General features: G+C 40.8%; 1 protein-coding gene across 2 annotated transcripts in view; it reads left to right on the top strand.

The window, feature by feature from the left end:
- The window catches only part of LOC137005952 (gastrula zinc finger protein XlCGF57.1-like), a 779,808-nt gene that overhangs the window by 407,280 nt on the left and 358,434 nt on the right, over positions 1–14,094 (top strand). Inside the window, exon 5 of one of the 2 annotated variants that reach the window (XM_067366484.1) lies at positions 3,450–4,245. In XM_067366484.1, the coding sequence (XP_067222585.1) occupies positions 3,450–4,245 (796 nt within the window). Of the gene's footprint in view, positions 1–3,261; positions 5,753–14,094 lie in introns of those variants that run through there. The other variant, XM_067366485.1, reaches the window with a different exon arrangement.

Raw genomic sequence — 14,094 nt, 5'->3', positions numbered from 1 at the left:
AAATAAGGCCAAAAAAGTATATTAAATCTGTGTTCACAAGACTTCTGGGTATTGGAGGTTGTAGACTAGAGTTTTTGCTTCAAAATTATGTAAAAATTATGCTGACTACTCTTTCATTTATAACAATATATTGATTTAGTTTTTGTAAGACACTTTTTGCCAAGAAACACAGTATGCGTGGAGGCGTGAATCACCATGAATAATGGGTCATTCTCACCTGAGAAGACAAAAGAATCGCATAGTAATGAGCTGAAATGACTTGCATATTGAGGCATTTCAGTCAGGTAGGCTGTGAAAAAAAACTTCTGTGATGTCTCAAGCTCATCATGGTATATGAAACATACAGAAAAATATTATTACAATATAAAATAATGGTTTTATATTATACTTTAAAATATAATGCATTTCTGTGATGCAAAGAGTCTGAATATAGGCTTTTAGTTTAAAAGCATGCACATTTGGAGAAATATAGGATTCTCATATGTTTATGTCAATTTTCTATACAGAGGAGTTATTTTTTATTTAATATTCATTGTTATCTCTATGAGTGCTGGTGTTTGCAATTCATACTGCAGCCGGAGGGCCCTCTCTGTGCATTTTTAGTCCACAAATTCAAAGAAGAAGAGGATATTCCATGAATGCTGTTTTACAATTCATACTGCAGCCGGAGGGCGCTAAAGAAACAAAAACTCATCTAAAATTCATCAATAGAAGAAAACAAACAGGAACTAACTGCATGTCTTCCAGAGATCGCTAACCATGGCTTTTACATCCAGATAAACACTTTTCAAGACAATAAATACACGATTGAGACGATGTATGCATGTGTTGCCTCTGAATTTGCCTGTGAATAGCGCTGGCTCCGTGGGCGTGGCCGCATTAGCGGATAATGAGCTGAATCACAGACTTCTGACATGGCTCTCTTTTCATACAGATTACATAAACACAGAATGTTTGTTTTCGATTTGACTTACACGATTTAAAACCTGACATTTCAACGTTTCTTTAGACATGTGTAATTTTTTTGTCAGTAGTATTCACTAAGTTACAGTTCATTTTCTGAGAACTATCAGATTGGACTTCGTTCAGAGGGAGACGAGAGATCACGCATCATGTTAGTTTTCTTTATTTTACAAAAAGCACAACATTTTGTTTTTACTCTGAGTGTACACAAATAAAAGGAGATATTCTATAGTTTCAATTGTCATTTTTTGTCATAGAGACATAAGTAATACATCAGAGTATTTTAAGTCTGTTTTGCTGCAATGTGAAAAAAACCCTCAGACCTCAGAGTGTTAAGCCGGGCATATCTCATGTCATATCTCGACCGTTGCCGTGTCTGTAGAAAGTTCACATGCTCAAAGTCTAGACTGACTGCATCTTTAAATGTGTTATTATCAGTGTCGTACATGATTCACTCAACCCTGTTACTTCTGACATGATTTTCCTCCTTTCAAAACCAGAGGATTTCTTAAAACTGTGACACCCAGGAAGTGACATCATCTGGGCTCTTTTCTACAGCATGATGGGAGGACAAGAAAATAGTCTCAATCCATTGTCTCAGTTTTTACACAAATGAATGACTGCATTCATCAACCCTGTTACCAAAGTTACTGTAAGAAGAGATTTTGCTCAAGTTACACTCACAACCCTGTCAGCCATTCTGGAAAGTTCATTTACTTCATACATTTTGGTGTTTTTTTTTAGTATATTCCTAAAATTAGCAATGTTGAAAACTGTATTGAAAATGCCTCTATTCGGGTAACACTCCTGCAAATAGTGAACCAGATATGAAACAAATGTAAAGTACGTAAATATTTAGTTTGATCTGATGTTGACAATCAGTATGAAGTTTCTCAAACTTCCCTTTACTGATCTAGAAAAGAACATTATGTATCATTTCATAGTTTAACTGCAAATCTAAATATGCAGAAGTGTTTGAATCTTTCTAACATGAATGTTGTCATTAAAAGTTCAGTATGTATTTGATAGTTTATCTAAATGTGCAAGAACATGAATGTTGTTCAGCATCATGAATGAATGAATTAACACCAACCTCTTTGTTCTTCAGTATCTTCAGTGTGTTTCATTCTGCAGGGTTCTGGACCACTCATGTTCTCACTGTCCTCCTTAATAAACTCAGTCTTTACTGGTTTCATCTCTTCTTCTTCCTGATGCTCTTCTGATGGGAATAATTCTGCATTTATTCATGAACTGATGTGGGAGGAGCTGGGTTGATGAATGCAGTCATTCATTTGTGTAAAAACCGAGACAATGGACTGAGATTATTTTCTTGTCCTCGTATCATGCTGTAGAAAGAGCCCAGATGATGTCACTTCCTGGTGTCACAGTTTTAAGAAATCATCTGTTTTCAAAAGGAGGAAAGTCATGTCAGAAGTAACAGGTTTGAGTGAATCATGTAGGACACTGATCATAACACATTTAAAGATGCAGTCAGTCTAGACTTTGAGCATGTGAACTTTCTAGACACAGTCAAGTATGACGTGATATATTTTTAAAAACATAATTAACAAATAATAATTACTAAAAAATTTGAAAATATACAATCTATTACACTGCAAAATTCACTTGATCTTGTGTATCCAGTGTCTTACATTCACATGTGTATGAAAGGAAGAAGTCTGCTGTGAACAGCCCTAAATAATTACACAGTTTTAGGAAAATAAATTAAATATCAAATGTCAAAATATGGCTGTTAATATCACATTAGATCATTTTGTCTTTGATTGCAAATATTTCAGAGCAATGTTTTCTTTATTTTCTTAATATTATTTATAAATTATTAAGAATTATTTAAGGGAAGGTGGCAGAGCAGCGATTTGGGAAATTCTGTAGCCAGAAGACGTCCATTCAGTGCTGATTTTCTTAATTCAGTAAATCTTGATGTAAAAACATTTGAAATTGGAGTCAGATTAAACGAGCAGCTAAAGTAAAATTGAGACTAAATTCTAAAATTAAGTGAACTTCACAGGAGCGCTGAAAAGACGTACACACATTATACCTTCACCAGACCACTGGATTCTGTCGCTGGAACGACAGCTGGTCCTTTACGATTAGAAGATTAATGTTAAAGTTTCAGGGACATATGCAACTAATTTATGCAAATACATCAAAATGATCGTAATGTTTTGTGGCAGTTGTCTATCACAAGAAGTTTCAATTTTATGACCTTTAACTTCATATTTCTCTATTTATTTTGATTTACTGAAAGTGATATTACTTTTTTCTCTTTCATTTCAGAGCTGATGGAAGTGAAGGAGGAGAGTGAAGAACTGAGTGAAGTGGAGGAGGAACATCATGTCAAACCTGGAGAAAAACCTTTGAGTCGCTCAAAGAATAAAAAGACATTTTTAAAGAAAAGAAGAGCAAAGAAATCTACAACCTGCACTCAGTGTGGAAAGACTTTCACAAACAAACGTGATCTTGAGGTTCACATGAGAGTTCATACAGGAGAGAAGCCGTTCACATGTGATCAGTGTGGAAAGAGTTTCATAACCAAACAAAGTCTTGATGTTCACATGAGAGTTCATACAGGAGAGAAGCCGTTCACATGTGATCAGTGTGGGAAGAGTTTCTCAATCAAACAAAGTCTTGATGTTCACATGAGAGTTCATACAGGAGAGAAGCCGTTCACATGTGATCAGTGTGGGAAGAGTTTCAAACAAAAAGGACATCTTAAGGAACACGTGAGAGTTCATACAGGAGAGAAGCCGTTCACATGTGATCAATGTGGAGAGAGTTTCAGTCAATCAGCAAACCTTAAAGCACACATGAGGATCCACACAGGAGAGAGACCGTTCACGTGTAATCAATGTGACAAAACATTTCTAAGGTCATCAGACCTGAAGTCACACCTGACAGTTCATACAAAGGAGAAGCCACATTCATGTTCTGTGTGTGGAAAGAGTTTTTTACTGCTGTGTAGTTTACAAAAACATGAGAAAATACACACTGGTCTGAGAGAGTATGTGTGCTTTGAGTGTGAGAGAACTTTTACTACAGTAAAATGTTTAATACAGCACCAGAGAATTCACACTGGAGAAAAACCTTACAAGTGTTCACAGTGTGACAAGAGATTTAGTCAGTCATCAAATCTGAAAACACATGAGATGATCCACACTGGAGAAAAACCTTACAAGTGTTCACACTGTGACAAGAGATTCAGTCAATTAGCACATCTGAAAACACATGAGAAGATCCACACTGGAGAAAAACCTTACAAGTGTTCTTACTGTGACAACAGGTTCAGTCAGTCATCATCTCTGAAAACACATGAGAAGATCCACACTGGAGAAAAACCTTACAAGTGTTCACACTGTGACAACAGGTTCAGTCAGTCATCATCTCTGAAAACACATGAGAAGATCCACAGCAGAGAGAAGCCGCACACGTGTGATCAGTGTGGAAAGAGTTTCTCTTTTAAAAGTCACCTGAAGATACACATGAAGATCCATGCAGTGGAGAAACCACATCTCCACGGTGTGAAATTAAGTAGTTCATTTTTATGTGCTGAACAAAAAAATCTCTTCTGTGTAAGTTAGCCACAGCCAAATCTCTCCTCTCCAGCTATAGTAGGCACCATGGGCGACAAGTTTTATTTATTTATTTAATTTTTTTTGCTGTTGCAAAACTTATTTTTGTACCTGCATCAAACAAGTTTAACCCTTTAACGACCCAGTGGTCCGATAGCGGGACTGATAAGAGTGTTATAAGTTTAAACAAGTTTTTTTTTTAAAATGAGGAGTATGCTGTCTAACTAATCTTTTATTATGCTCGCAGTGCGTCGGTTAAATGAATTGCAATATTAATATAATAATAAAAGTAGCATAATAATAACAATAATCCGCTATACGCCACTGTGAAAGGATAAACGGCGTTCAGGCAGCAAATGTCCCATTGATGACATGATGTCTGGTAATAATTAGAGAAAATGTTTTATTGCGCATGTGTCGAACTCGGTGATCCACATGCATCTGTGGTTTAGTATACTTTGAAAGATGCACGGACACGACTGCATGCGAGACACGTCCAGGTGCGGAAAGTGAAGTATACCCGGGGCTTGATGGCGCGCTGTCTTTCCGCACTCAGCGCTCGGCGTTCAGCGCTCATGTATCCCGCCGAGAGCAGCCTTATCTCGGCTAGTCCTTCTGATGATTGCCGCTGACTCTGATGACTCTGTAGTGGTTAAACATGAGATATAATTCATCTTTTGTAACAGGCAATCTTTGGTCTCATTAAGCTATAATTTGTTTCCTGGAAAATTGTTTTGGCTGAGGGTAAAGTAATGTTTCATAAGTTTATATATTTAGGCTATTTAACTTTACCGTGGTAGTCTATTAGAGCGCTGACTTTGAACGTTTGACTGAACTGTTTGCTTTAATTTTTATTGTAGCTTCTTACACCTGTAAATGTAAATGTACCATTTGCTTAGATTTTTATAATGGCTGTTATTGATCATTAAAACTGACATTAAACAAAATGAGACAGAGTTGTGTTTTATGATTGCAAACTATATGCACATATTGCCTGAACCACGTATATGTTTATTATTTTTAAAATGTAAATTAAAAGAGGAAGTTTTATAGTTCTGTTTTATACCTGTCACAGTTCCCGTGTCTCCCGTACTCTATTTCCCATAATCCTCCTGTTTCCACACGCACATTCACCTGGACTCCTTCATCAGCACTGCCTTTATAATGGACTCACTCCCTTCACTCCTTGTCCATTCTTATTCTTTACCTAATGTTATGCTAATTGTTACCTGTTTATGTTAACGTTATATTGTATGTGTTTGGATGTATGTATTCTCCTTCGTTGAGTAAAAACGCTTATTTGTGGATCTCCGTGTACTGCCTCGTCTATACACCAGCATATTGTAACAGAAGAACGGACCTTTTAAACGACTGGATATCCACAAATGATTATGGATTTATTCCTCCTCTCCTCCCCTCCCACACCTATGACGGCTGCAGACCGCCTAATTGGACTCTTGCAGTTTGGACGTTCGCTGGAGAGGTATGTGGAGGAGTTTGTTGAGTTGGCTTTTCTGACAAATAAGTCAGATGCTCGTTTGAACGCCCTGTTTCTGGACGGACTGGACGAGAGTACTATCTGTTTTGACAAACCTGACAATTATGTTTCCTTAATCGATACTATTAATCTGATTTTGTATTTAAATGACTCCAAATTCGTTGTTGAAGAGGTTCAGGATTCTAAGTGCATATCTCGTCCAGTCCTCCCAGAATCACGGGCGGCCTGGCCAGTTCGTCAGTCTCCGTCTTCCTCCACATACCCCTCCAGTGAGCTTTTCCTCTGCGTCCTATCTGAGCCACACCCCTCTGTTGTGTCCGGGCGGTCCAAAAGGAGGAGGAGAAAGGAGGCCAAACCCTCTCCAGTCTCCGTAGATCCCTTTCCAATCTCAGCTGAGCCCTTTCCTATTCCCATTGGGATTTTAATTGTGTACGGGGGGATGGATTGGACGCCTCTTCCATGCTCCGTTGCCGCCGAGCCCTCCGCTCCAGCCGCCATGGAGCCAGCTGCTCCATGCTCCGCCGCCAAGCCAGTATCTTCAGTCTCCGTCGAGCCAGTTTCTCCAGTCTCCATCGAGCCAGTATCTCCAGTATCCGTCGAGCCAGTTTCTCCAGTCTCCGTCGAGCCAGTATGTCCAGTCTCCCCGAGCCAGTATCTCCAGTCTCCGTCGAGCCAGTTTCTCCAGTCTCCGTCAAGCCAGTATCTCCAGTCTCCGTCGAGCCAGTTTCTCCAGTCGCCGTCGAGCCAGTATCTCCAGTATCCGGCGAGCCAGTTTCTCCAGTCTCCGTCGAGCCAGTATCTCCAGTCTCCACCGAGGCAGTATCTCCAGTCTCCGCCGAGCCAGTATCTCCAGTATCCGTCGAGCCAGTATGTCCAGTCGCCGTCGAGCCAGTATCTCCAGTCTCCGTCGAGCCAGTTTCTCCAGTCGCCGTCGAGCCAGTATCTCCAGTATCCAGCGAGCCAGTTTCTCCAGTCTCTGGCGAGCCAGTATCTCCAGTCTCCGTCGAGCCAGTATCTCCAGTCTCCGCCGAGGCAGTATCTCCAGTATCCGTCGAGCCAGTATGTCCAGTCGCCGTCGAGCCAGTATGTCCAGTCTCCGCCGAGCCAGTATCTCCAGTTTCCGCCGAGCCAGTATCTCCAGTCTCCGCCGAGCCAGTATCTCCAGTCTCGACTTTTCTCCCACCACTCTCACTCAGCTGTTCACTTGTGACGTCTCACCCCTTCTGGTGTGTGAGCTTCACCTTATGTTCACTTCCCTCATTAATTGATATGTACGTTTTCCCTTTCGTGCATTAAAAGTGAAAGTAAACAAGTGGCATCTGGACCCGGACTTTTCTGTTCTGCCACACTCTCCCCTCCTTGAGAAGACAATGCATAGTTGTTAAGAGGGAAACCCTCTAAAACCCAAGGAAATCTTCATCCTCGTCTGAGGTCTCATGGAAAAGTTCCCAGAGGTTCTTCAAAGTACATTCTTCCATTTCTTTTGCAGTAGGGAAACAAGGTTTCATATTGCATGCATGCACAGTGCGCACATCTTCTCCTGTGGTTTCCAGCGCAACTTGATAGTTGAGAGGCCCCAACTGTTGAATTATACAATATGGTCCCTTCCATTTCGGTGCCAGCTTAGCACTAAAATTGTGTTGTGAACTGGATTGAGGGAAGTTTCTAACCCATATGCGATCTTTCTCCTCATTCTCATTCCAATCGTTTCCTGAATGGCAGTATTGAGTGCAAAACGAAACTCGGGAAGATAGAGGTCCCAACCTTTGTGATTATCTTCTACGAAGGAAGCTATCATACACTTCAGAGTACGGTTGACTCTTTCTGTCATATTTGTTTGCGGATGGTAAGCAGTGGTTAATTTGTTTGTTACATTCCACTTTGCACACAACTCAGTGAATTCTGCAGAAACAAATTGGGTTCCTCTGTCTGACAGGATGTAATCATGTTTTTTTACATCCGTCCACATGCCAGACCAGTAGGCAACGATTTGTACCCTCTTATACGTCTTGAAAATTCCAAGATGTCCACTCATGGGATTGGAATGATAGTATTGGAGAATTTTGGGTACAAGGCTGCTGGGAGTGACAACACGGAAATGGACTCGGCCATCCGTCAGATGAGTGGTGTGATACAATTTGTCTTCCAAAACTGCATATTGTTCCTTCTCAGTGAGTTTGTTCTTTGCTAATGCCTGAAATATTTTTACAATTTCAGGATCCCGATGTTGTTCTTCCCAGATGATTTCAGGGGTGATTGGAAATTCTGACTCCTCTTTCTGATTGGTGTACACACTACATCCAGGTAGGTAGTTCATTCGTGAAAGAGCATCAGGTGCTACATTCAACTTCCCTTTCCTGTACTCCATCACAAAGTCATATCTTTGTAGTCGAAGAGCCCATCTGATGAGTCGACTGGTTGTTTTTGTGGAACTCATCACCCATTGCAACGAGGAATGGTCAGTGATTACTGTGAACAGTCGAGGTTCTAAGTAATGCTGCCATTTATCCAGAGCCCATACCACTGCAAGACATTCCTTTTCGGTGGTAGAATGGTTTGTCTCAGCTTTATTTAGAGTCCTACTGGCATAAGCAATCACTTCCTCCCCACCTTGTTCTTTCCGCTGAGTTAACACAGCACCCAAGCCGGTGTCGCTTGCGTCAGAGTACACTGTAAAGGGAAGTTGGAGATTAGGGTGTCCAAGGATAGGTGGTGATCTAAGGCATGCTTTTAAATACTCAAAAGCTTGTTGGCATTTTAACGTCCACTGAAATGATTGTCCTTTCTTTTTTAGGGTGTTGAGAGGCTCAGCGATCCTGGAGAAGTCTGGCACGAATCGATGGTACCATCCAGCCAATCCTAGAAAGCGCTGGACTTCTTTAAGATTACGTGGAACTGGATAGGTATGGATTGCTTCCACTTTGCTTGGGTCAGCGGTAATTCCCTGTACGTTCACTACGTGACCAAGGAAGTTGATCTCCTGAAGACAAAACGTGGATTTTTTTTAGGTTTAACATCAACCCAGCTGTTTGCAACCGTCGAAGGATGGTCTGGATGTCATAGAAATATTTGTGTTATGCAGGGTAATCTGCACATTTATCCACCCAAGTGGAACTTCAGCCTCACCGTTTGCTAGGTATAGAGGCACTAATGTCCAAGGATGGAGACTCTCTTGAGGGGTAAGATCCTTCCATAAACTCTCATGTATAAGAGTATAGCTAGCTCCAGTGTCCACGATAGCTTTACCTTTCCAGGTGCCAATGGTGATAGGGACTACTAGCTGTTGGGGTACTGTGAACTGTTTGTGGTCAATACCCTGGTTCGTTTTCAGACTGGAGGTGATAGGTGTTGAAGTTGTGGCTGAGACAGTGTTGTTGTAGGGTAACAAAAAAAACGCGGTGGTATCGCCGGCGATACCTCAGAGTGTTAATGCATTATAGTCCTTCATGTTTATTGCAATCTCAGAATTCAGGCCAGCTGATAATACCTAGAATATCAAAATCAACCGCAGGTGGTAGATCCTTCTCCTATTTGGCACCTAAACTCTGGAACAATCTTCCTAGCATTGTTCGGGATGCGTTTTTAGTTTAGATTTAAACTGACAGAGTGTGTCTGCATCTCTTTAACCTGGCATACACATAACACATTATCAATTTATATTTTCAAATCCGTTAAAGGATTATTAGACTGCATAATTTAGGTCAGCCGGAACCGGGAACACTTCCTATAACACCAGATGTACTCGTTACATCAGAAGAAGAATGGCATCTATGCTAATATTAGTCTTTCTGTTTATCCTGAGGTTTACCGTAGTCAACCGTATCCGGGCCGTATCCAGCTGAGACCAAGGACCGGTGCCATGACACGACCACAACGCAGCCCTGAAGTATCAGCAGAGATCGAGTCAACTAGATCATCCATTGTGAAGACATCAACACGACAGCCAGTGCCACAGTTCCTCAACAGACCGTCCATACTGGCGTGATGAATACGATCCTCAACTGGACACGACCACAACGCAGCCCTGAAGTATCAGCAGAGATCGAGTCAACTGGATCATCCATTGTGAAGGCCTCATCGACAGGACAGCCAGTGTCACAGTTCCTCAACAGACCGTCCATACTGGCGTGATGAATATGATCCTCAACTGGACACGACCACAACGCAGCCCTGAAGTATCAGCAGAGATCGAGTCAACTGGATCATCCATTGTGAAGACATCATCGACACGACAGCCAGTAGCACAGTTCTTCAACAGACCGTCCATACCGGCGTGATGAATATGATCCTCAACTGGATGGAACTTAAATAAATACTTTGATTGTTGCGATCCTATCAGACTTATGATAGCAACCTGAATTGTAACAAAGCACTGTTTGCCAGAGGAGAACTGGCCCCCCGACTAAGCCTGGTTTCTCCCAAGGTTTTTTTCTCCATTTTAACAACTATTTGCCACTTGTTTGCAACCTGATGTCACCTGATGGAGTTTGGGTTCCTTGCCACTGTCACCTTTGGCTTGCTTAGTTGGGGACACTTGACATTTGACTTGACATTTGATATTCAATAATATTCCTGACATTTTTTCAACAGTGCTTCTGCTCTGCCTGCATTGACACTATTCTTTAAGAGCTGCTGTGCAGCGAAAATTATGTACCAGTTATCAATGTAAAGCTGCTTTAACACAATCTGCATTGTAAAAAGCGCTATATAAATAAAGGTGACTTGACTTGATTACAAGATGTTGAACAAATCTCAATTCTACATTCCTAAATTATAATTGATGAGACACTGTAATAGTACTAAATGAAGGTGATTTTCATTAACAGAGATTGAGAAAAGCACGCACACACTGATCTGTGTTGCACACTTTTATTCTGACATGATATTTCAGTGTCACAGTATTAAAGGTGCCCTAGAATGTTTTTTTTACAAGATGTAATATAAGTCTACTTATATTAACTCCCCTGAATGTGTCTGAAGTTTCAGCTCAAAATACCCTATAGATTTTTTTAAATTAATTTTTTTAAATGCCTATTTTGGGGCATCATTAAATATGTGACGATTCAGGCTGCGGCCCCTTTAAATCTCGTGCTCCCGCCCCCGAGCTCGCGACTCTATAATACATTGTATAAACAAAGTTCACACAGCTAATATAACCCTCAAAATGTATCATTATAAAGTGTTCGTCATGCAGCATGTCTAATCGGGCAAGTATAGTATTTATTTGGATGTTTACATTTGATATGATTTGAAGTTTGATTGTGTAATGTTAGCTTTAGCCACAGAGCACTCTGTTGGAGAGATTTATAGAGAATGCAAGTGTTTAAAAATGAAAATAGCAACGCTCTTGTCTCCATGAATACAGAAAGAAACGATGGTAACTTTAACCACATTTAACAGTACATTTGTCATGATATCAGTCATTCCCGAACTACATTTCCCACAATCCTCCCTGGCAATCACCTGCACTCACTTCACCAATCAGTAATCACCACACCCAGCTGCAGCACATTATCTGCACTATTTAAGCCACACACACCCTTACACACTTTGTGAGGTCTTGTTTACTCCTGTGACAATTCTAAGTGTTATTTACCTTGTCTGTCTGTTTCTGATCCTGTTCCCCGTGTACGAATCTTGCCGCCTGCCCTTTGGACCTTTTGGACTGTTTATTGTTTCCTGGTTTTGTGAATGAAATCTGCCTGCCCGGTTTCAATGCCTGTTCCTCGACTACGATTCTGCTTGCTCTCTGCCATACTTGCTTGCCACTGTTTGACCATTGCCTGTCTTCAGTGCCGTTTCTAGGCATAGGCAAACTAGGTGGTCGCCTAGGGCGCAAACAGCTGGGGGGCGTGTTAATAGGGATCTCGCCTAGGGTGCCAAAAATGCTAGAAACTAGGGATTGGAAGATTAACCGATATGTATCGATACGCGGTCATGCGCGTGCATGATGCGAGTGCATTGGTAGAGCAGCAGAGGATGAATGAAATTTTGGAAGCAAATCGAGTTGCATCGGTTTTTCCGAGATACATCTTATCCTTTTAATACAGAATGTATTTCTTTATTTATTAACAAGTGTTGTCAACCTGTTTTTTAGGCCTAAGCAACGGACTTGCGGATGTGTGTACACTACAACTCAATGTATCAGCTGTGCAGATGAAGCCAGTGATGCGCCCAAAGGTAGTTGTCAGGAAGCGCGAGGAGTAAGCAAAACAAACAAACCGAGATAATTTATCCTCCACTGAATTTTAAATTTACTTGGTTAATAAATAATCAAACTAATTCAATGGCACTGCATCCTCTTTCACATCACCACATAAACTTGATCTAATTAACTATTGCTGAATTATCGCATCGTATCGTGATATGGGTGTATATCGTATCATATTGCATCGCAAAATGCCACACATGTATCGTTAATATATCGGATCGGATACTTTGTATCGAGATGTGTATCGGATCAGCATTATACCTTAGATGCCCAAACCTACTAGAAACGGCCCTGCCTGTCTTACTACGAACTCTGTTTAATAAAAGCCTGCAGATGGATCTTACCCTGAGTCCCGTTACAACATTAGCAACATGCTAATGAAACCTTTAGAAAGACAATTTACAAATATCACTAAAAATATCATGTTATCATGGATCATGTCAGTTATTATTGCTCCATCTGCCATTTTTCACTATTGTTCTTGCTTGTTTACCTAGTCTGATGATTCAGCTGTGCAGATCCAGATGTTAATACTGGCTTGTCTAATGCCTTGAACATGAGCTGGCATATGCAAATATTGGGGGCGTACATATTGTTACGATCCCTGGTCTAGGTCAAGGTCGCAACATAAATGACAAAACAATGATGTCCTTGTGATTACTCATCTTTATTTAATTGTTCTCTTCTCTCTTTGTTCTTTTTTTTTTCAATGTGGAATTGTTACAAGTAGATACAAAAAAAAAACATTTTATAACAGAGAAAGAAACACAAAGATGCTGAAGCAAACAAACAGGGGTGAGCTAATGCCAAAACAACAAACAAACAGAAAACTAACTTTCCCAAAAAGAAACTAACTTCCCTGTAATGCAAAATAAAGAAACAAAACATACAACAACCTAACCTAACTCCTTAACTGCCCAAAAACAGGAGAAAAGCTGGTGGCCTGTTGGCCAACAAAAGAAACAAGGCACTCACCCCCTACGGCTTCGTAAGTTGATTAAGATGTTACAAGCATGGTCAATAGATCATTGAGGATATGGACGTAAAGGCTCTCACAGTTAGAGAATGCTAACAGCACTTGGTTGGAGCATACATCACAATATGTACCAACATTTTCACCAGCGTTACACACAGAATCAAACAAACACAAGCAATCAAGACAAAGAGGCAGAGAGCGCCCTTCAGAGGAATCCCGGGGGAATTTATAGTCCGAATCTCCCTTCCGGTCCAACCACCAGCAGCCTCTTGTTATGTCCAGGACCAATCCTGAAAGAGAAACGGGTAACAGGGATAGCAAAACAAAGTATACACTGCTTGATAGCCGTAACACCCCCACCCTTAAAATTACAAATGGTACATTTGTAACAGTAAGACAATTCTTATTTCCCCAGTTTATTTTGGAGCACGTGACAAGGCATCAGCAAGCACATTGTCACACCCCTTCTTGTGCCGAATTTCCAAGTTAAAACCTTGTATCAAAAGAGACCAACGCATCAGTCTTTGGTTTGAATTTGACATTCGAAACAAAAAAACAAGGGGATTATGGTCAGTATACACCAGAATGGGGACACTACAAGCATCAAGGTAAATTTCAAAGTGCTGGAGTGCCAGCAACAGCGCAAGGGCTTCTTTTTCGATGGTGCTATAATGTTGCTGCGATTTCGTAAACTTCTTTGAAAAATAGCATATCGGGTGATCAATTCCCGCAGCATCCTCCTGAATAAGGACCGCACCCGCTCCCACCTCACTTGCATCCACTTCCAATTTAAATGCTCGTGAAAAAATTGGAGCCGATAAAACTGGGGCACTACACAGCAAGATTTTAATAGCAT

This window comes from Chanodichthys erythropterus, chromosome 3 (assembly GCF_024489055.1).
Source record: "Chanodichthys erythropterus isolate Z2021 chromosome 3, ASM2448905v1, whole genome shotgun sequence".
Taxonomy (NCBI): domain Eukaryota; kingdom Metazoa; phylum Chordata; class Actinopteri; order Cypriniformes; family Xenocyprididae; genus Chanodichthys; species Chanodichthys erythropterus.
This window is presented reverse-complemented; position numbering and strand designations above follow the sequence as displayed.